This window comes from Tricharina praecox (genome assembly GCF_024521635.1).
Source record: "Tricharina praecox strain CBS 144465 chromosome Unknown BZA05scaffold_23, whole genome shotgun sequence".
NCBI lineage: Eukaryota > Fungi > Ascomycota > Pezizomycetes > Pezizales > Pyronemataceae > Tricharina > Tricharina praecox.
In genome coordinates, this window is record NW_026250425.1 from 125,461 (window position 1) to 147,969 (window position 22,509).

Here is a 22,509-nt window from a genome sequence, read left to right on the forward strand (position 1 = left end):
CAGAGGAACTTCCTCTTCATCGCAGACTGCAGCGGCCGGAGTATGTCATGCTACCAGACAGCAGACCCGATTCGCCAACGCAATTATCGCGGCCAACGGATTCTATTGCAGTGTCTCTCTCGTCCGCCACTCAAGATGAGAAGAAGGAGGACGACGTCGCGAGAATGGTTGGGTTGGAGGACGCAGAGGAGCTCCCGCTTCATCTCAGGTTGCAACGGCCGGAATACGTGATGCTCCCGGATAGCAGACCCGGTTCGCCCTACGAACTCTCGGAAATGCCTTGGGATCTTCCATCGCTACCGGAGAGCGCGCCTGGTTCGCCAGCGCAGTCACCATTTGCAGTGTCTCTCCCGTTCGCCACCCAAGATGAGAAGGAGGAGGACGACGTCGCGAGAATGGTTGGGTTGGAGGACGCAGAGGAGCTTCCTCCTCACCTCAGGCTGCAACGGCCGGAATACGTGATGCTCCCGGATAGCAACCCTGGATCGCCCTACGAAATGCCAGAACTTCCTTGGTATCTACCTGCTCTACCAAAGAGCGCGCCTGGTTCACCCACACAGATGCTGCAAGACAGCGATTCGAAGAACCTGCCTTTCGCGGAGCAGCAGCAGGAGAATATCGGCTTTTCGCGATTAGGCTCGCCCCGGTCAACGAACATGGATGACGAAGAGGAATACTCGTGGTGGGCGGCATCACCGGAATGGGTGGACAGTGATGAGAGACAATACCCTCTCTATCTGAAGTTGCAACAGCCAGAGTATGTCGTACTACCGGATAGCAATCCTGGTTCGCCTTATGAGCCCGCCAGCGTGCCTTGGTACCTACCGCCGCTGCCGGAAAGTCCAGCCAATTCGCCGACGCAGCTGCCGCAGTTGCAGAAAGGTGTTCCGGAGAAGCTTCACCTCGAAGTACAGCAGCCTCGGGATGTGACCCTTCCGCTCAGCAATCCCGCTTCGCCCTATGAGCATACTCCCCCCGGATTCCCTCTTGGCTCTCCCATACAGCTATCGCAAAAGTCGCCAAGCAGCATTGCCGGAACCCCGATCACTGCTGTTAAGAAGGATAGAGAAGAAGATGATGGCGAAACCGGTGGCGTATCTCTCGCATATGGTAGTCTCTGGAAGAAAGCGGTCCGTCATGAGAAAGAGAAGAAAACGGTGCTGAAGGTTCTCAGCAACCTTTCTCTACGAGATATTTTGCGTCCCGTGGATGTTCCCCTCCCTGCAAGCAGGCCTGGATCGCCCTACGAGTTTGCTGCACTTCCGTGGTACCTGCCACCTCTTCCCGAGAGCCCTCTCGGTTCGCCGAACCAGTCACCGCAGTCACACATGTCTATTCCGGGGGACCTATCTCTCGAGACTCAACTGACACAGTATGAGGGTTCGTCGACAGCATCATCACCTCAACAGGCACACTATGATTATAACGGGACTACGTGGTCGGCCAGTTCTTCGGAGGCCCAGAGCGATGGTGAGGAAGAGCTTCCTCTCTACCTCCGTCTTCAGCAGCCCGATTATGTGATGCTCCCAGATAGCAACCCTGGGTCTCCCTACGAGCTTCCAGCTCTACCGTGGTATCTACCACCGCTTCCGGAGAGCCCTCCCGATTCGCCAACCTTGCTGTCTGAAGATGCCCTGTCCGAGAGTGATCAGAGTTCTCCCTATGTTCTTCCCGCAGTTCCATCGGACTTGTCAGCGCTCCCATCATCGAGGCTAGATTCGCATACGCTAGAGAGCTCGCCGGTTTTCCCTACCGAACAAGCAAGAAATACGGATGTGCCAAGGATGGCGTCCCCAGTGTCAGATGACGGCGTAGGCGGTGTGCCTTTGGTATATGGCGGTCTTTGGAAGAAGGCTTTCGAAAAAGAGAAGAAGCAGCAGACGTTGCGTCGCGTTGCCAGTGCTCTGAGGGAACCTCTTCGCAAAAATTTGCGTGCCGAGGATGTCCCCCTTCCTGCAAGCAGACCTGGGTCTCCCTATGAGCTTCCGGCTTTGCCGTGGTATCTACCGCCTCTTCCCATGAGCCCGGGTGGCTCTCCCGTCTTGCTTGCCGATGATTGGTCTCGCTCACCTAGCGAACCTAGATCTCCTTACTTCCTTCCTGAGGATGCGCCCGAAATGGTGGAACTTCCAGAAAGCTGGCCCGCCAGCCCGTACAGTCTTCCGGAGGTACCAGAAAATCTTCCAACACTGCCCAGTAGTCCGTGGTACTCGCCAACCCTGGAGCCAAGCCCCCTCGATGTGGATATTCCTGAGAGCAGGCCATCGTCGCCGTACGACCTCCCGATGCCGGCTTACCTGCCAATGCTTCCGCAGAGTCGCGCGAGCTCGCCAACTTTGCTTCCACAGAACTTGTCGCTGCCATCCACCAGAGATGGCTCGCCATACATGCTCCCGGTTGTTCCCAACGATCTGCCTGACCTTCCAGAGAGCCCATGGTATTCCCCAACTCTGGGACCGAGCCCCCTCGATGCCGATTTGCCTGAGAGTCGCAGCACCTCACCGTACCTACTTCCCGCGGTGCCGTCAAACCTACCGCAACTCCCACCAAGCCCGTGGAATTCTCCCACGTTGGGACCGGGTCCCCAAGATCTAGAGCTTCCGCAAAGTGAATGCAGTTCTCCATACCAGCTTCCTGCAGTGCCGGTCAACCTACCAGTGCTTCCTGCGAGCCCATGGGACTCACCGACGCTGCTACCGGCCCCACAGGATCTCGACTTACCGTCCAGTGGGCCTGGTTCGCCCTATATGCTTCCAGTGATCCCCAACGATCTTCCCCAGTTGCCACCTAGTGCATTCGGGTCCCCCACCTTGCTTCCGCAAGACGTTGAATTACCCGAGACTGCACCAGGCTCGCCCTACTCGTTGCCGGACGTTCCGGATAACCTTCCCGATCTTCCGCCCAGCCCATGGTACTCACCTACTCTAGGTCCTGCGCCTCAGGACATGAGCCTTCCGTGTAGCAGATCTATGTCCCCTTATTTTCTGCCTGCGATCCCCGATGATCTCCCCCAGCTTCCTGAGAGCGAATGGAATTCGCCCACGCTCGGGCCGAGTCCGACACAGGTTCGACTTCCTGGCAGTGGACCCGGCTCGCCATACATCCTGCCGCTCGTGGGTGATGATCTCCCGCCGCTCCCAGACAGCCCTTGGAACTCCCCGACGTTCGGCCCAAGGCCGACAGAGACCGACCTTCCCATTAGCAGGCCGGATTCTCCCTACCAGCTCCCACCGGTCCCTTTGGAATTACCAGCATTACCGAAATCACCATGGAATTCTCCGACGTTAGGTCCTAGGCCTCAAGAAGTCTCACTCCCCGTCTCGCGACCAAGTTCGCCATACACGCTCCCGGCTATCCCTGCGGATCTCCCGCAGCTTCCAGGAAGTCCTTGGGACTCACCCACGCTTGGCCCTGCTCCCCAGCAGGTATTTCTTCCGTCGAGTTCATCGAACTCACCTTACCAGCTCCCAACGCTTGATGGTCTTCCGCTGCTGCCGCCCAGCCCATGGTATTCGCCGACGCTTGGCCCTCGCCCGCAAGAGGTGGATCTGCCGTTCAGTAAGCCTGGATCACCGTACCAACTGTCTTTGCCTGTCGACTTGCCGGAGCTACCGCTTTCACCATGGAATTCCCCAGTTTTGGGGCCGAGGCCCACCGAAGTATCAATACCACTCAGCGTTCCCGGATCGCCGTACAGTTTGGCGATTGAAACGGACTTGCCGCAGCTCCCTGGATCACCATGGGACTCGCCAACTCTTGGTCCCCGCCCTCAAGAACTGGGTCTTCCGCTTAGCAAACCTGGATCTCCGTATGCACTGCCAGAGACTGCCTACCTACCCCAGCTTCCCAGTTCGCCATGGAATTCACCAACTCTTGGACCGCGCCCAATGGAAGTGGATCTCCCCGTCAGCAAGCCAGGCTCGCCATATCAGCTTCCAGAATGTGTTCACCTTCCGCAACTGCCGCCGAGCCCGTGGAACTCACCGACACTTGGTCCCCGACCGCAAGAAGTCACCGTTCCACTCAGTCAGCCAGGATCACCATACCAGCTTCCGGAGGTTCCAACGGGATTTGCACTGCCCACCTCGCCGTGGAATTCGCCTACCCTTGGACCGAGACCAACGGAGATGACGCTTCCAATCAGCCGCCCGGGTTCGCCATGGGAGCTTCGCGTTATCACGACCGGGTTGCCTCAACTGCCTAGCAGTCCTTGGTACTCACCCACCGAGCTTCCACGTCCTCAAGACGCGGGGCTGCCGAGCAGTAAGCCCGGATCTCCATATTCCCTAGCCGAAGTCGCAGATGATCTTCTGTCGCTTCCATCCAGTCCATGGGACTCCCCAACATTGGGTCCCCGGCCTCAAGAGACTATGATTCCCGTCAGCCGTCCTGGGTCGCCGTATATGCTCCCAGAGGTGCCCGCCGATATTCCGCAGCTCCCGCTCAGCCCATGGCACTCGCCGACCCTACTTCCGCGACCACAGGAGAAGGAGCTCCCCATCAGTGCGCCAGGATCGCCGTATGCGTTGTCGGAGATGATGCCTCGCAATGTGCCTGCGCTTCCTATTAGTCCGTGGAATTCGCCGACTTTGGGACCCAGACCTACCGAGACGAAGTTGCCGGTGAGCAAGCCTGGGTCGCCGTACATGATGCCGGAGATCGATGACCTTCCTACATTGCCACCAAGCTCATGGAATTCACCAACTTTGGGGCCGAGGCCAACGGACAAGGCATTGCCAATTAGCAAGCCGGGATCGCCATATCTTCTTCCTGACATCGAGGCACAACAGCTGCCCGTGCTTCCCGTGAGCCCATGGAACTCCCCCACGCTGAGCCCCAGGCCTCAAGAGGCGGAAATGCCAGAGAGTATGCCTGGTTCGCCGTACATGCTGTCAGATTTGCTGCCCACGGAGATCCCTACGCTGCCGCTCAGCCCTTGGCACTCACCGACACTAGGACCCAGTCCTCAGGACGTCGAGCTGCCGATCAGCAACCCTGGTTCTCCATTCTACTTGAGCTCGCTTCTGCCAGCACGGATACCATCGCTTCCGGCAAGTCCTTGGAACTCCCCAACGCTGGGCCCCCGGCCTCAAGAAGTTGACCTCCCGGAAAGCGAGCCTGGATCTCCGTACCTTCTGTCGTCTCTGCAGCCGCGATCATTGCCAACCCTACCAGGTAGTCCTTGGGACTCCCCTACACTTGGCCCGGCACCGCAGGACCTCGAGCTCCCCACCAGCCATCCCGGATCTCCATACTTCCTTCCGGATGCCGCCGAGCAGCGTCTGCCCGTGTTGCCCTCAAGCCCATGGTTCTCTCCGACACTGCTTCCCCGGCCCCAAGAGGCAGAGCTGCCATTCAGCCATCCGGGATCGCCCTACCTGCTGTCGGATATCATGCCCACCTGGGTACCGGGGCTTCCGAGCAGTCCCTGGAATTCGCCGACACTTGGCCCGGCACCGACTGAAAAGGAGCTTCCATCATCCGCTCCCGGCTCCCCTTACGAGTTCACACTTGATGTTACAGCACTGCCGAAATTGCCGGAGTCGCCGCGTTTGGAGCCAGTTCAAGAGAAGGTTGTCGAAGTGCCACGTTCGGAGCCAGTTCAAGAGAAAGTTGTCGAAACGCCGCTCACGGAGCTTGCTGTTCCGTCGCCACCCCCGCCATCAGAGGCGTCATCAGTACCGAGGAGAACGTTGTGGAGGAAGAAATCAGGAATCGTGAAGACTCAACCAGAGGTTGCGGAAGAGAATGAGGATGAATTAGAACAGCTTAAGCTTGTCCCGTCACGGACGATGAGTATCAAGGAAGAAGAAGTGGCGCCGCCATCCCCAACCGCGTCAATTGACGACAAGAAGTATGGCATTCCCAATCCCTCCATCGATGAGATGAGTGCTAACCAATCCGTAGGCCGCCTGGCCCCAAGAGAAGAGGCTCGTTCTGGAATCGAGTGTGGAAGGCCACCGGCACAGTCGCGTCGGCTTCCCCTAGCGAAGGCGAAACCGCCAAAAGCAGGCCTGGAACTCCCACTGGCAAAAGCAGCCGGCCCGGAACTCCCACCGGTGCCGTGAGCGCATTATCAGCCTTCACGTCACAACTTGCATCAAGCAGGAACGAGAGTAATCCTTTTGATACCCTCGCCCGTGAGGGCGAAGAGGGTCGGGCTAGAGATTTGCCCCAACACGAGGACTCTGGGAGCGAGTATGCCGAATACAAGAAGAAGACGTTGGAGGAGGAGGAGAGGAGGGGTAGTTCTAGTCGTGTGGTAGCCATAGAAGATAAGGCGGACGAAGGTGGGAGGAGATCTGTGCGTAGTTTTTTTATGGGGCGATCGAACTAATGGAGGGGCAACGTATTTTAGAACTAAACATAGAGGATATTCAAGGATCGAATAGAAGGCATTTCGATGTATGTTCTGGGGTTAATGCCGCTGGCTGGATGGCTGTTAACAATGATTAGGCCCTAGAAAATAACGGAATATGGACGCTCGTGGACTCTGCCACGGGCTCCCCAACGGAAGAATTTGACCAAGAGACTGCCAGTCTGTCATTGGATCAGGAGTCGGAGCCAGTCTCCATGTACACCATACGGCCAATCACAGTTTCCGAGGAAGCGAAATCAGTATCATCCCAGGAAACCCTACCAGCCAATAAGACAACACCTACTGAAATCGCCGAGGAACAAATCAACCGTACGCAAACACAGATTCCCGAAACATCCACTGCTGCACACTCTCTCTCCGCAGCCACTGCTGTCCCTACACCTGCTATCGCCCGTACAACAACACCTGTTTCAATCACTACACTTCCGGAACAATTCTCACCACTACTCTCTTCCGACGACGTATCTTCCCTGGGCATCTCCCTTACCGAGGACGATCTTTCACAGACGGCGACTTTCGCCAACGAAAAACCTCCATACACATCTGAACCTGTTACATTATTGTCTTCTATTCCCTCCAGAGCAGCCACCTTAAAATCCCCGTCTCCTTCAGCTGAATCACCAAAGCTTGGTACTAGTGAGCCCCTCCTATTGGCTCCAGCCACATCAGCTAATGCAGAGGTCTCAGATCACCAATCTCCCCGGCTCTTAGGAACCTCACCGACATTCCCTTCGGAACTAGGATCATCCGCCCCAGGCCCGCTTACGTCTGAGCCTTCTATCCAGGAAGCTCCCAATCCACGCGAGGATCTCGGTAAGTTCCATCCACAGGAGAGACAAGATAGTTCCACCACCAGCAACACTGGCAGCGGCTTCACATCCTCCTATTCCTCCTCTGGCGAAGAAGGCTCCGTCCGGGTATCGATCGAGGCTGACTCTGGTTACGAAGTCTCCGTCCGGCGCGTCTCTTCTGGTGAAAACCGTCGCAAGGGCTCAATAGGAGTTAGGATTTCCCAATTGGTTGGTAGATTCGAGCTTCAGCCACAGTCGTCCACCGAGTCGCTCCGCTCTTTTTCCAGCTCCCGCTCTATTTCTCCCTTCGTCGAGCCGGAAGCCAAAGAGGCCGCACCCAAGGAGGCATACAAGAGCCTTTTCGGCGGCCCTTCGTTCGAGGACGGTGCGGCATTCAACCCATTCGCAGCCAAAGAGTCCACGGAGAAATCCGAATCGAGACTCGCGCGACGCCACAGTAACTTCGAGCTCAAGCCATCTACCATCACCCACTCCCCCATCGTCTCTCCAACTCACGTTTCATTCCCGCTCCCTACTATCGTCGAAGCTTCAGCCGACGAGCGACCACTTGCCAACCCCGTGATCAAGGCATTACGGCGCACAGCCACCGAGAACTCATTCTTCCGGCTACCGGCACAACCCACGCGAACTGAGACATCCAAGCAACCCGAAGCTTCAACAGCCGGTAGCCGTTTCATCACAGCTGAGGACATCCTCCGTCTGCAAAGCGACGTACCGCGCCGCGCTAAATCCGCAATCCGAGCTACGCGCCCGCCAGATCTGCAAGAGGACGACAAGATGCAGGTACTCAAGCGCGGTGAGCGCGCTGGCAAGGCGCCATCACTGCGTCGCGTCGGCTCCCAGATCGAAAGCCCGCGCACTTCTTCCGAGCACATCATCTTCGGCGAGCGCTTCACCACTCCCGTGCGGCCGGGAAGCGCGCACGACAAGACGCGAGATGGCATTCTCGAAGCATGGGGCGAACAGCACCCACAGCCAAGCTCGCCTACGCGGCCGCCAAGCATCCGCCGGCGGCAAAGTCTCAAGCTGATGGACCTCGAACAGAAGGTCGAGTTGCTCGGCGTCGAAAACGGCACACTGGTGCACGAAAAGGCCAACCTGGAGAAATCGCTGGCCAAGACGCGCACCGATCAACAGGAAGCGACAGCCGCGCTGGCTGAGAAGCTCCAGTCTGCCGACCAGGTCCTTGCCGACAAGAATGCCGAGATCGACGAGCTCAACAAGAAGCTGGCCTGGTATCAGGAGGAAATGCTCCGTCTTCAAGGCCACAACGCCTCACTTACCCAGCTGCAAGCCGCGTACAAACTCAGCCATGCTAGCATCTCGTCTCGCTACGACAAGAAGTCGCAGAAGATGTTGGAGCTTACCAACGAGCACACAGAGCTGCTGGCAAAATACAAGTTATTGGAGGACAAAAGCCAGCAAAGCCAGGCCGTCACCGACGAGATCCTGGCAAAGGATGCTGAACTCCAGTTGCTCCGTAGCGAGCTGCAAAAGGCCCGTGATGAGGTGCGCTCACTCGAGCGCAAGGTCATGGCTCGGCAGAGCAACCGCTACCTCGACATCAAAGATCCGTCGCACTTTGCCGACAGCGCCAACATCCTCTTCCAGGAGGCTCAGAAGTGGAGCGAGGCTTTCTCGCACTTTTCACTCGGACGCCGCTGCATCCATGTGCACCGCGTCACCGACGAGGATATCAAAGATCGCTTCGAGAATGTGATGCTCGACGACCGAGGCGTACGACGCATGCTCAAGGATGAGTCCCGGCGTGGCATTGCCATCACGGCCATCATGATGCGCCTCATCTGGGAATTTGTTTTTACGCGCTACCTGTTCGGCCTTGAGACCGAGGAGCGCCAAAAGCTGCTGTCCTTGGAACGGACTCTCGCCGAAGTCGGTATGTATTTCCCGTTCTCGTGCCCCCCTCAATGACCATTCTTACTGACAAACGCAGGCGCACCCTCGGCCGTGCATCAATGGCGCGCAACCACACTCACGCTGCTCTCGCAACGCCAGTCATTCCGCTCGCTGCTCACATCCGCCACCGAAGCGACCGTCAACGACATCATGAAACACCTCAACTTCCTGCTGCCGCCACCTCCGCAGCACGCCCCCACGGCGATCAGCACGCTCCGCACCCTGCTCAACCTCGCGGTCAAGCTCGCGCTCGAGATGCGCACGCAGCGGGCCGAATACGTCATGCTGCGCCCTCCCTTCCCGGAATACGACGACCAGGGCGAAGTCTCCAACACCATCTACTTCAACGCGGCGCGGATGAAGGCCGTCAACAGCGACGCCTCGCCAACCGACCTCGAAGCTGAGCACGCCACCATCAAATTGGTCCTCTTCCCGCTGATAATCCGCCGCGGCAACGAGTTCGGCGAGGACTACGAGCACGAGCACATAGTCTACCAGATGCAAGTAGTCGTCACCCGCGCGCAGCTGCGCTCAGAGAGCAGATGCTCCTCCATGCGGTCAGTTGCAAGCTCCGTCGGCAGCTCGATCCATGGCCACAGCTGGCGCGATGATCAGGCCTCAAAGCAGGCGGTCAACAGGCTCACGCCAATTACCGACCACTCCCCGCGCACGACGCCGGATCGCAACCGCCGCGAAAGAGATGAGAGTCCCGGACTCCTGCCAAGGATTCCCGAGCAGACGATTAGACTTGTCGACGATAGCGATGGCGAGATGGATGTTGACGACGAGAGGTTCCGCGACTTTGATATGCCGCCGAGGTATGAGGGTAGTCTGGGGAAGAAGAGAAGGATCAGTGGGAGTGGTGATCGCGTGTAGACCTTAGTTATTGTGGGTGCTTTGGAGTTTTGGTAGGCCTTCTAATGTCTTTCTGTTCTCTTTTTACGAATCTTCTGTCATTGTTATGGACCTTTAATACCCCTATGCTTTTAAATGTTTTTGCTTTATGTACTTGCGATGCTTTCTTTGTTTTCATATTTTCATGTTTTCTTTGCTTGCTTGAACGGATTACGAAAGGAAAAGACCGAAAAAAGGTGGAAAATCAACAAACCAACCAAAAAAAAAGAAGGGAGGTAGAACGGGCGTACCCAGGCTTTCTTGTACTGTTACACCTAAGGATTGGATGGAAATGGGGTTTATGTTGTGTTATGTACGTGTAGTCATTGTTTGTTTTTGTTGCGTTTTAGTTACGTTTTAGTTGAGTTGTATGAATGAATTTATAGTTCGCGAATGACTTTCAGAGAGTGAATGACTTTCAGAGAGTGAATGGCTTTCAGAGAGTGAATGGAGACCTGGAAACAAACACGATGTCACACGCCGCCATATGATGCCGCTGGCGGCGCCAGTGCTCAGTGCGTAGCCCGGGAGTTCGTAGGTCATTTTGGGTATGGGAAGCGTGTTGCAGATGCTGAAGGTGCCAAAGGATGTTGTGAAGATGTTGCTATTCATGCTGAATACTCCTCGGTTTGAGAACGGAAGCTTTAGTTATACCTGCAGTAGCAAAAATTAGGGTGCGATTACTGCCAAAGGTCTCCAGTAGGTAGTACCACTGCACGGATATAAATCAAGCAGTCTCGGGAGAATACAGATTCGATTTGGGATTTGTTTCTTCCTGCAGTCTCAATTCTACGGTATCGAAAAAAATTTACGCGGTGTTGTAAATATATGCTTACCAAAACAGCCGGAGAAACCACCACAGTTCTTCCAAACGCAACATATTACGCGGTGTCCAGAATACCAGAGACCTACCAGAGACCTACCTTATCCGCACAACGTAGATAGTGCAGAGAAAACGTTGTCATGCCAATCAAGTAGAGTAGTTCCCAGACTGTAGTAAACCCAAGCCGACAAGAGTCCTACGGAAGAAACGATGTGCTGAGCAGAATACTACAGTCACCGAATCCGGTATGCATACCGTGGAAACCCTCTAGGGTAGTTTCAAAAATACATACTGTGAGTAAGACGTGTTGTACGCATGCAAACATTTACGACATTCTTGTAGTAAAGGAACTTCTGTAGGCCTTCCTATCCTCCATTTGCCCCTCACGTCCACCTCCTCCCCATCCACGGTCCACCTTCACCATCACTCGTGATCCCACGCTCCTGATTCCCGATTCCTAATTAAACGCCGTTTAAGGCCGTCGATTAGTTGATGGGCGGCGGGGACTTTACTCATCCCTACTTCACAGCGAGTAGAGGTAGGGTTATTTTGTGATGTGTTGGGCTACCACTGGTAGCTTAGCAGTTGGTATACTACAGATAATACAATACATCCACGTAAGACAGGGTCGGGACAGCCTACAGGTCCATCCGAAATTTTTTATTTGTGTTTTTTCATTGATGAGATGATGCCCGTAGATGAGGCGACGAGTGACATACATGCATGTGTCTATTCGCACGAAACTAGGTAACTACATCTTCACGTGCGCAAGCATCTACCTGCCCATGTAGTCTACTTCTTCCTCGTACTCTTCTTCGCGGCACCCCTAGCCGGATTTCCCTTCGCCTTTGCATTCCCGCCGCCAGCACCTTTGCCCGCCTCACCAAACACCTTAACCTTGCCCACGCCCACACACGCAATCGCCTCGGTCTCTTTCCATCCGGTGACCAGATCCTTCTCCTTGCCGCGCATGCGGCCCTTATCTCCAATCCAGCCATGCAGCACCTCTCTAACCGCCTTCCCCTTCTTCTGGGCGCCCGGCTGGAGCTTGACGCGGTACTTGTAGCGGCCCATAGCGCCCCAGGGCGCGCACACGGGGATAGCGTCGAGCAGGACATCGTCGTCGTACGGGTCGGGAACGAGTGAGTCGAGCGGGGTTTCCACGTCGCCCTCTTCATCGTCTTCCGCGTCGTCGGCGCCTTGTTGGTGGCGGCGGGCTTCTTCGGCAAGACCGACGGCCTGCGCGCGTTGGTGTTGTTCGCGTAGGCGGGTCTTCCGCTGCTCTGGGGTCTCCTTGGGTGCTTCTTCCTCGGCGGTGGGGGCCGCAGAGGTTTTGGAGGCTACGCCGAGGAGCGAAAGCGCTAGCTCGCGGTCCTCTTCGTCTTGGAGGGAGTATTTCACCGCGGCGCGCTTGGCTTTGGCCTTTTTACCGCGGGGGAGCGGCTTGGTCGAGGAAGTGGGCCCCTGAGAAGGTGTTGAAGACCGGCTAGGCTCTTGGGAAGACGCAGGGGCGGGATTGGGGACGAGCTTTCCCTTCTTGAGGTCCCGACGCTGCTTGGCTGAGAGATGTGGCGTTAAGGCGGGTGATGGTGATGGTGCTCCTTCCCTCTCAGCTTGTGATGGTGCGGACGCCGCACTCTTCGCTTTCACTGGTGCCTTGCGTGGGGTGAGGAAGTCCTCAAGTGTCATGTCCTCTAGCTTTACCGGTACGTTCTCCTCCTCCGGCTGACTCTGTTCCTCATCGTCGTCACCCTTTGCCGGTTCCTGATCTTCGTCCCCGTGGACTTCCTCATCATCGACATCGCTTCCATAGTTCGGTTTAACATCCGGGAACCACTCATCCTCAGGCTCATCCTCAACATCGGAATCCCGTTTGACATCTGGAAACTCCCCATCGTCATCGCTGACAATGTCATTCTTGACATCGTCCTCATCATCATCACTGGCATTCTTTTCCTCCCGTTGCTCCTGTTGTTCCGGTTTAGCCTCGCTCGGCTCCCCAATACGGTGCCGCACGTGCCTCTTCTTGCTCTCCTCGTCGACTCTCCACAGGACTCCATAGCCTAGTATGAGGTGTGCCGGCGGTAGGAAGTTCTTGCTGCCCTTGGCATGAAAGATGCCAACAGGTAGGTACTCTCCCGACGGAGCCGTCTTCGCAATCTGATCGAAGCCAACCCACCAAGCGGACATAACCGCCTTCGAATCCCATGCCTGACTCATGGATACCGACAGCGTTCCTGCCTGCTGGAGAGTAGACGGGGGAATCGGCGCGTTGGGCGTGGCAGGATTATTCTTGACAAAGATAGTCGCAGCACCCTGGATATCCGCGTGAACGTAAACATCGCCACGCTTGAAGTACCGCTTGTAGATGATGTCATTCTGCTGTGCGTCTCTGCCGCCGAGGACGAGGTATCCATCGCTCGAGATGAAGAAGAGAAATTTCTCGAACCACAGTGGAATGCGGACTGGACGGAGAAGCTGCTTTTCATTCTTGAGGCCCTTTTTGAGGTCTGCGGTGATCTTGCGTTCGGTGGATTTGAGCGCTTTGGCGGAGGACTGGAGGGTCTTGGTTTCTTTCTCGGCCGCGGTGCGTTTTTGGTCGTAATAGGATCGGGCGTTGGCGTAGGCGGTGAGGGCGAGGTCGACGTCGATTGAGAGTGTCTGCGACTTCTGGGAATCATCATCCTCGTCCACCTCCTCCTCCTCGTCGGTCTCGTCCTCATCGTCGCTGAATCCCACAAACTTCCCCTCCTTTGGCTCATCTTGGCCACTCGACTCGCGTAGCTTCAGTGTTATCCGATTATCATACAGCTTCAGCGGGAGCTGTATCAGTTCGGCCACCGCATTCCCCCTCTTCTGCTCGCCCTCAACCAACCGCGCAATCTGCACCCAATCCATGCCCTGATTCACCAGCCCATTCACCGCGGCGATCGCCTCCTCAACACGCATGGAATTCGCCTCGAGAGCTTCTGCCTTGCGCACATTGAGATCCTGCACATCCCGTAGTCCCTCCACACGCTTTTTATGATCTGTTCTCGCCGCCTCTAGCCGCTTGACCGCTGCCGCCTCCCGCTCCCTCAGCCGGCTCTCGAGCTTCTGCGCCTCGATCGAGGAGAAAAACGTATCCACCGTCTTGTTGAACCCCTCATATTCCAGCGTCGTGAGCCCGGGAACACCAACAAACTGCCGCGGGAGGAAGGGATGAAAATCGTCAAAGACCAGCCCCTTCGCCACGCCCTCCAGCTGCACCTCCTGCGAACCTGCCGACTCGACCGCCTCCGCGCTTCCAAACGTAACCGTTTTCTTCTCTTCCTCATCCTCTTCCGCCTCCTTCTTCGGCTCATCCTTGACATCCTGCGGCTGTTTAGCGATGATATACCCCCTCCTCGTTCCCTCTCCCGTCGTGAGCTCTTTGACAATTCCCTCCGCCTCTCTAAACGCCTCCACCACCTTCGCCAACAAGTCCCCGCTCGCCAGCACCTCAGCCGCCTTCACCGCCGGGTCCACCCCCGCCCCAAGCAGCGCGTGCTCAATCAGCACCGGCGAGAACTCCGACAGCCGCGCACCGAGCACGCGCTTCAGCGCACTGTCGACCTTCTTCTTCTTGCGCTGGAACTTCTTCCCTTTCACCTGCGCCGCCGTCGGCTTCTCCTCCCCCTCCTCCTGCCGCTGCACCTCCGCTGCCCTTACCGCCTCCGTAAGCACCTCGACCACGTGCTCCCTCGTAACCGTACCCCCACCCACCTTCCCACCAGCCTCATAAACCGCGCCAATCCTACACTCCTGCACCCCCTCCCCGGGCGGGACGACCCTCAGCACCGCCAAAATCCTCGCCTCCTTATCCGTAAGGACCACATTCCCGCCGGCAAAGAACTCGAGGTACAGGCAGTACAGCCCGTCACTAAACTCCAGCCTCAGCACTCTATCAACGCCGAGCTGGGCCACACCCGTGACCCGTCGTGTGCGCAGGAACTTCCGCAGCCTCTGCGTGAACGCGCTAGGAGTCGGCGACGTCTCGCGCGTGAACTGCGTCAGGTGCGCGCGGAAGCCGGAGTCGATCACCAGAAGGTGCTTGGAGGCGCCGCGAGAGAACTTCAAAAGGAAGATACGTGTGGTGAGATCGTACAGATTGCTCAGTCGGTGGTTTAGAAGGGCGTGCGAGAGCTCGTGCGTTATTATCTGAAGGTGTCAGCGGGGAATTTGAAGTTCGTAGGGGAACGGCAGTACCTGCAGATCGAGGGAGGAGAATCGCTGCTTCATTGTGTGTGTCGCTGGGGCTGTATGGCTGTATCCGAGCTCCGTGTAAGGTGTTTGGTGCGCCTTCAATATGGGTGGGGAGTTCAACCCACCTACAGATCCCCCGCGGCGATATGACGCAATAATATCTTGGCATTCTATACCTAGTACATACCACGACATTGATACTTATCATACATCGAACTCAAGATTGACGACATCGCTCGACAAACGGCCTCTAGAATACAGTAGAGAGCATAACCGGAGTGCGTATTTATACCAAAGACAAAAAGTTACATCACTCGAACAATCACAAGTCACCAAAACCAAAACCGTCAAGGTGAACGAGCACCAACTAGTAGCCGACAACTCTGTGTAATTGTGTGTATACCTCCCCCTCCCCCTCCCCCTCCCCCTCCCCCTTCCCCCACCACCTGCCCAACCAGAAAGAAAAACAACGAAGGACACCCAACCTCGCCCGAAGATGCAACAGATACGGATAGACAGACAAAGCAGGACAAAAAAAAACACCAAATCGCATGGACAAGACAAGACAACCAACACGCATATAGATCAAAAAGAAAATTGACATTGCACTCCCGGAACGACCAAACGAAAACAAAACAAAATCCCCAACAGTAAGTAACACGCACGCTTAACAAGACAAGATCCGGAAAGAAAAAGAAAAGAAAAGAAAAAGAGAGAAGGTGGGAGGGAAGCGGTAATGAAATAGCAAAGATAAAGGGATAGAGCTAGGAGGAAAAGAAACCTCATCTTCTATACAGCCCACCGGCCACGGTAGCGCGTGGCAATCGATCGATCAATCTATCCATACATCTAGAAAGTGCATGCACCTCTACCGCTCCTCACGCCCAACCAGCGTACTATCGTCATCGCCCGAAATCAACCTGCCATGGACACTTCCACGGCCAGTGCTGTTGCTCTCTTCATCCGCATACCCAGGGGTGCTAGGACCCCTACTCCCCGGAAGCAAGAGCATGCTGCTGTTCCTGCTCTTCTGGCTTCCCACAGTCGGCGTCTTTCTGCTTCTTCCGGATTTGAAGTATCCACTCTCCGGGGAACCGCGGTGGAGGGTAGCGGCGTTGCTCTCGCTGGTGCCATCGTAGTCGGGATTGTATTCCTCAACGTAGGTTCCAGAGTGTTTTTTGTTGTTGGTGTTGCGAGGAGACGGGCGGTTCGGGTAGAGGAGCCGCTTTGAGCCGTCTTCAGGATCGGAGTCAGAGCCGTCCTCAATGTAGTTGAATGAGCGGCGTGGGTGGTGAAGATCGGGCTCGTCGTCGATGGGTGCACCGTCGCGGATCACGTCTTGTGATGAATCCTTGGCTTTGATGAAGCTGTCGATGACGTAATACTGGAATGCGTTCATCACAAGGGGGAAGAACTGTTCGAATCAGCATCGCTATTTCGAGAAGGGGGGGCAAGGGGGGCACCAACAAACATGACGAAGAAAACTTGCACTTTCTTGTTCCCTTCCGTCCAAGAAAGCAGGAAATCGCCGACCATACCCAACCATGGGAACAACGCGAACAGTATGCCGACGATAAACTTCATAATCATCAAGCCGGCAAAGTAGACGCTTGACTGCTTCATCCAATACTTCCATTTCGGTGGTTCGCCGTAGTAGCCGGAAACCATACCCGTTCGCAAACCCGGGATAGAAAACTTCACAACGAGCTTGTGCAGCATCCGCAACGCGTAGATCAGGATGATAACTCCCACCGTTGTCTACACACACCCCCGCCGTCAGCAGCTTCCCTCTCGCGCGCGCCCGTGACGTGGAGAAGGTGTCCGTACATCGATGCCCAGGTTGAGCAGATAGAACGAGCAAGGATTCGAGTGGTGCGGCTCATCGTCTCCAGGACCGCCAGGCCCCCCAGGACCGCCAGGACCGCCGTCGTCGCCGCCTGACCCATCGTAAGGACCATCGTGCCGCCGCAGCCTCCGCATACCCGCAATGACGACACCAGTAGGCGTGGGTTCGGTCGAGAACGTCCCGGACGATAACATCGAGAGCACCAGATTCGCGATGTGCACCAAACCGCTACCGAGCACTTGTTTCGAGACATCCATGAACCTATAGCACACTCTCCGTTAGCCCCCTGGCTCCCCCGCTCCCGCCCCGCTCGCCGCACGCGTACCATATCAATAGAGGTCGTTGAGGATGTTCCCGCGACCGTTTCCATAGCAGAACTAGTAACGCGAGAGCTCCCAGTGCACCCTGGACGAACAACGCTGTGGACAAATGGTATCAGCCTCAGCCTCTGCCGCCCCCGCCCCGCCGTCGGAGAAGCTTACCGAATGGACCCAAAAGCTCACAACTTCCTGCCTCATTGTCGGAAGGTGGTGGTGGGACTGTGATGGCAGCGTTGAACGAGCTGGAGGAATTCATGGCGACCGATGAGGTGTGTCGAAACGGCCTCGATGTATCGGCGCGCTGTGAGGTAGGACGGCGCGCGTGATAACACTTGATGTACTGCCGGTAATCTTTTTTTTCTATTCGAGTATAGGCAGGATAAGTGTTCGGGAGAGGCAGGTGTCCACTCAAGAAGAGCAGAGGCCGATGGGGGAGAGGGGGGGGGGGGGGGTGGGGATAGCTTCAGTGGCGACGGCGGCGTCGGTGGTGGTAGGCGGCGACAGTGATGATGTCGAGGGTTGGAAGAATAGAGTAGTAGGTTGGGCCAAGGAGTCACTTGCTTTCGCTCTTTCCTAGGCACGCACTGCGCAAGGTTGGCGGGTTCAGCTGGCTTGCCTTGCTCGCATTGCGCAGTGCCCACCCACCACTGTATTTTCCTGTACAGACCACCAGTTGCCTGCCTGCCAACCGCCAGCGAGCGCTTTCCCACTACCGGTACCGGTACTGCCACAACAAACCACAAACCGCAACCCACCGGTAATCTCACTCTATCATCAGCGTCTGAGCCCTGTATTTATTTCGGGCCATCCGCCGGGGTCTATACGCAGCGAATCCATGGAGATGTGCCTTTGCATGTAACCTCCTAACCGCAATCCGTTCAAGGCGGCGTCCAAGCGTGAAACTTAACTCAACTTTAATGGCAATCCTGTTCCTGTCGGGGAGAGCTCTGCGATTCGAGCCAATCACGAGAAGCCGTGGTATCCGGGGGCTCGTGATGGATCATGGAACGACCCCGAGCAGAGTGCAAAGGAGTCCCGGGAACACAGTCACTCATCTCCTCCTCATCCCCATCTCCGTCTCGCCTGGGTCTCCATGCACCTCAGACTTCTACTGGGGGATCTTGGAAGTCGATGAGGACTATCGGGAGCCGCTGTTTAATACTACTATATAGCATCGCATAACTACATCCCAACCGTGGCAGGGGAAAGTCTCGCGTACGGGCGGTTGGGTGCATGTGAGACCGACTGACTGCCTACAAAGTACCTTGGTAATCAACGTCAATCGATTCGACTCATTAGATTGTTGACTTGATCATTCATTCATTCACTCACGGCGAAACACGTTCCAGAGCGAGGATATGTACCAGGTATCACACCCCAAAAAGGCCCGAGAGAACCGGACCTCTACTATTACATATGTCTACTCCTCTTCCTCCCGCCAACTCATATGTGTACGCCATATCCGCCGTGGTCCGACCCCGTCCCCCTACCACCGGACTAGGAAGAGACTCCGAGTCCACCGGACCGCGACAGGCTCGCGCGGAGTGCATATTGCACAAGAGACCCTACATACCAAATTGAAGCCCGCTCGTCAACGGGACCGGCTTCCAACCCCCCTCACATCAAAGCAATCATGCCCCTTCGTGCCCTGAATGCGCCGCTCACTCACTGACGAACTACATAACTACAGCTTTCGGAAAGCTCGGACGGAGGAGCTGCTTCTTTTTCGAGCACTCGGATCTCGCTCTCATTGCCCGCATCATGCGCGATCTTGTTGGTTCAGCACAGCTAGTCGTCCAGCAGCACGACCCAGAATACTCGTACTAATAGTCCATTGACGACGGCGAGTTTACGGGAGCGGGTGAGGCGGCAACCCGCAATGTCAGATGACCGTCTGACCGTCTGACCCCAAGGGCCAACCGTGGTGCACTTACATACATAACTGGGGAAAGCCGGCCACCGGCGGGACGGCGGAAAGCACGGAAGTGTGGAGTGACCGGAGTCCATCGGGCTAGTTATGTAGCAGCAACAGAATGTTGGGGGAAAACAGTTCTTGTCCGTATCTACATAAGTAAATATGTCTCCCTTCATTCCGTACCAATACAGAAGATGATGGATGGCCTTTCCTGTTCTTCTCCGGCATTTACGACTCTTTGGTCACGATTAGTGCTCTGAGAGGCTTTTGGTACTTCCCCCTCGCGAAGCCCGGTACAAAGCACAACGCAAGTACTCATACATGATACCACCAGATACCCACCCATCTGAGCAATTTCGACGAAATTATGTATGCAGGCGCCATACATAGTTCTGCACTTCACCCACTCTCCAAGTTTCTGTGCTTCCATCCCATCCTTCACGATCGGTCAGGAGGAGCATTTAGCGAAGCCTCCCCCAGTTTTCGCACGCAAGGAAACCTTGGAAATAATATGTATTGTACACCTGATGCTGCCGCAGAAATGAATGAATACATTGGTAAGCGCTAGATCGTTGTCGTCGTCGGGAGCCATGTGGTGGATGTCAGAAGACTGAGGAATAGTGGGTAGTGCATCTATCGGCCTCGAGGGAATTCGGGGAGTTCGTCAACACAAGTGAACTGTGAAGCTTTCCCTCAGCGTCTGCTGGAAAGAGACCTAACCTACCAGACGCGGAAGCGAGAGTGAGACTCGTACATAGACATCATTGACGTGAAGATGTTGCACAGTTGCAGAGAAACGGATAGAAGCGTGGAAACAAAGGAAACGAGCAACCTGGTAAGTGTGGAGTAGACCGGTGCGGGTAGATCACGAGGTTTTTGCGATCTTCGGGTTTAACCAACCATGGACGGATCATCGCAGATGCGGAAGCCTATATATCACGAGACCGCAAATACTCAACTCCACAACTCTTCACCTCGCAATCCCTTTTTCTTCTCCTCTGTGCCATCGAGAAGCTGTGCTCCACTTTCAAACGGAATAGTCGCCACCGACTGCTGCCTTGATTCGGTCGTGAGGCAGACAAACGTGTTGGGCGCAAAAAGAACAAATTCCCCCACGGCTCCGTCCCGCCAAAAAAAACCCCCGCGATGCATATCACATAGATTTCTGCAGGTATTCAGTATCGTCCCAGCGAAACGAATACCAGAGATCCAAATCCCCCGGCGCAGTGCAGTGCGTGCCGCGCACACGTCGTGGCAGAGCTCTAAAGCACCATCCACCACCACACACACACACAAGCATGCAGAATCTCGGTCCCAGTAACCACCTCACCGGCACTCTCTAGATCCCTCTTCGGATGGTACATAGAGCACAGTGATCACTCTTATCTCCATCACTACCGCTCACTCTCGACGATCCACTGTCGATCAGTCATACGATTCGTGCATAGTATCCCAGCCTCGCCAAGCCCTCCCCGATCGTTGCACACGTTCCGCACGCAAGGTTCACTCTCGTAGCAGCAGCAATCACCACCAACCAGCCAGAACAGCCCCACCTTTTCAGCCTCGGACGGACTGAACTAACTAGCAGGCAAGACGCACCAAGTCGACAAACTAACGACAACACCACCACCACCTCATACTCCACCACCTTCACCACTATCGCCTTTCAGCACTCCCTTCTTCCTCCGACAGCTCCCACCTCTAGAAGCCTCCGTTACCACTACCCCTCCACCTCCACCTCCGCCTCACCCCGCCTTCCCCTCACATAACGTAACACTCCGCATCCCGCCCCGACCTCGTCACCGCTATCTCCGGTCTGTCGCTCACCTCTACACCAGCATCTCCGCGTACACCCAAGCTCTTCGCCGCCACCACCACTACCACCACCTCCACAACCACCTCCACAACCACCTCCACAACCACCTCCAACAAGATGCTGATCAAGTACCTCCATCCCGTTTCCACGCACCAGAAAATTCCCCACTGACACCCCGGTCCCCGCAGAGTCAGAACCCTCACCGGCAAGGAGATCGAGCTCGACATTGAGCCGCACTACCTGGTTCGTCCGCTGTTCTCCGTCCCCGCCCACCGCGCCCCTCTTCCCATTCTAACACCCACCCACCCAACAGGTCTCGAAGATCAAGGAGCGTGTTGAGGAGAAGGAGGGAATCCCACCGGTGCAGCAGCGATTGATTTTCGGCGGAAAGCAGATGTAACTCCTCCTTACCCTTACCCATCCCCCCTTCGCGCGCGGTCCCGGTGACGACATGCTAACCCGTCTGTAATGTAAAGGGCCGACGAGAAGCAGGCGAGCGACTACCAGCTCGAGGGCGGTGCTACGCTGCATCTGGTGCTGGCATTGCGCGGCGGTAGATAATGGATCGGATTGGATACCTACTGGATGGGACAGGGAGAGACCAGCAGTGCACCGAATACATACACATTACACTACTATTTTACGATGCTCAATGAAGAATGCGAGGGGTCATTTGGTATTTGCCTTTGCTACTACTACTACTACTACTACTACTACTGTGTTTGGCAGTGTTGTGTCGTGTTGAGAACTGAGGATGTCATGCGATGACGACAATGCCTAACTTTGACTTTCGCTTTCGTCCTGCCGTGCCGTCGCTACCGGCCGGAGTTTGAGCTTGAGTGTCAGCGGTGATTCACGTGACTCCCGGAGGATGCACCACGACTACATACTACCACTGCTCGAATCTGTCCATGCCTGCCATGCCGCCGGCATCACCGACCATCAAGTTCTTTGTAGTTACTCTGAAGTCTCGGTAGAAAGGCGGGATGTTGCCGGAAACGTCCCAGACCAAAGCCAACTCCCGGAGTCTGCAATCCAACGATCCACCGTTCTAACTATTCACCGTTCTCGTCAGGTGCAGCACTTAAGCCCGGGCTCCAATCCTCGGCCCGTGACGACATCGCACAGCACTCTCGGGGGAGAGAATCGCGGTAAGATGAAAAACAAGTGAGGGTGAGACCGGCTGAAGGCAGGGAAAGACCTGGTGAGATATGTCCGGAAAAGAAGCTTCGTGAGGGGAGCAGAGATTCAAAGAGGAATCGTAGCATTTACGGATTGAAAAAGATCACGGACGCCGAGTCCACCCCACTGTGCGGCAGACATGCATGGCCCAAGATCGTGCCCTCCATCGAGCTGCTCATCTCATCTGCACTACCAGTTCCTCTCTCTGTGCCTCCGTCCATCTGGGTGACAAGGCTGCTAGCCCGTGCCATGTGCCATGTGATGCCGCTGCAGCCTGCAGGACCCGAAGAGTCTTTTACTATTCTACATAGCCCACACCCGTCCCCCACACCCCGCAAGTGACGGGAAGCTGCACTGTGCCGTCATGCCATTGCCCATCAC

General features: G+C 55.8%; 4 protein-coding genes across 4 annotated transcripts; 2 read left to right on the forward strand and 2 right to left on the reverse strand.

Moving 5' to 3' along the window:
• Positions 1–7,968: 7,968 nt before the first annotated feature.
• BZA05DRAFT_341442 (uncharacterized protein) lies at positions 7,969–9,984 on the forward strand (the record flags this gene model as incomplete). The annotated part of the gene is made up of 2 exons (XM_051481002.1): positions 7,969–9,088; positions 9,146–9,984. 2 exons carry the CDS (start codon positions 7,969–7,971, stop codon positions 9,982–9,984), a joined length of 1,959 nt encoding a protein of 652 aa, XP_051336877.1.
• A 1,612-nt stretch (positions 9,985–11,596) lies between these two features.
• On the reverse strand, positions 11,597–15,085 carry BZA05DRAFT_458109 (uncharacterized protein; the record flags this gene model as incomplete). The annotated part of the gene is made up of 2 exons (XM_051487593.1): positions 11,597–15,004; positions 15,053–15,085. 2 exons carry the CDS (start codon positions 15,083–15,085, stop codon positions 11,618–11,620), a joined length of 3,420 nt encoding a protein of 1,139 aa, XP_051336878.1. The 3' UTR covers positions 11,597–11,617.
• Positions 15,086–15,470: 385 nt separating this feature from the next.
• Positions 15,471–17,666, reverse strand: BZA05DRAFT_406259 (vacuolar membrane protein-domain-containing protein). Its single transcript, XM_051484491.1, has 5 exons — positions 17,378–17,666; positions 17,221–17,314; positions 16,877–17,156; positions 16,517–16,807; positions 15,471–16,463 (listed from the first exon to the last, which is right to left on the reverse strand). The coding sequence occupies exons 1-5, from the start codon at positions 17,469–17,471 to the stop codon at positions 15,918–15,920; spliced, it is 1,305 nt and encodes a 434-aa protein (XP_051336879.1). The 5' UTR covers positions 17,472–17,666; the 3' UTR covers positions 15,471–15,917.
• Positions 17,667–21,010: 3,344 nt separating this feature from the next.
• Positions 21,011–21,664, forward strand: BZA05DRAFT_406273 (ubiquitin-related domain-containing protein). The gene is made up of 4 exons (XM_051484492.1): positions 21,011–21,074; positions 21,135–21,189; positions 21,260–21,342; positions 21,423–21,664. The coding sequence occupies exons 1-4, from the start codon at positions 21,064–21,066 to the stop codon at positions 21,505–21,507; spliced, it is 234 nt and encodes a 77-aa protein (XP_051336880.1). The 5' UTR covers positions 21,011–21,063; the 3' UTR covers positions 21,508–21,664.
• The last annotated feature ends 845 nt before the right edge of the window (positions 21,665–22,509 follow it).

What these genes read in the sequence shown, in the direction of transcription:
- BZA05DRAFT_406273 (XM_051484492.1), top strand. An exon ending in ACATTGAGCCGCACTACCTG is followed by an intron (nt 21,190 to 21,259) that starts GTTCGTCCGCTG and finishes CCCACCCAACAG; the next exon opens with GTCTCGAAGATCAAGGAGCG. An exon ending in ATTTTCGGCGGAAAGCAGAT is followed by an intron (nt 21,343 to 21,422) that starts GTAACTCCTCCT and finishes TGTAATGTAAAG; the next exon opens with GGCCGACGAGAAGCAGGCGA.
- BZA05DRAFT_406259 (XM_051484491.1), bottom strand. Translation starts at nt 17,471, where the DNA reads ATGAATTCCTCCAGCTCGTTCAACGCTGCCATCACAGTCCCACCACCA. An exon ending in CAACGACCTCTATTGATATG is followed by an intron (nt 17,157 to 17,220) that starts GTACGCGTGCGG and finishes AGTGTGCTATAG; the next exon opens with GTTCATGGATGTCTCGAAAC. An exon ending in TGCTCAACCTGGGCATCGAT is followed by an intron (nt 16,808 to 16,876) that starts GTACGGACACCT and finishes GGGTGTGTGTAG; the next exon opens with ACAACGGTGGGAGTTATCAT.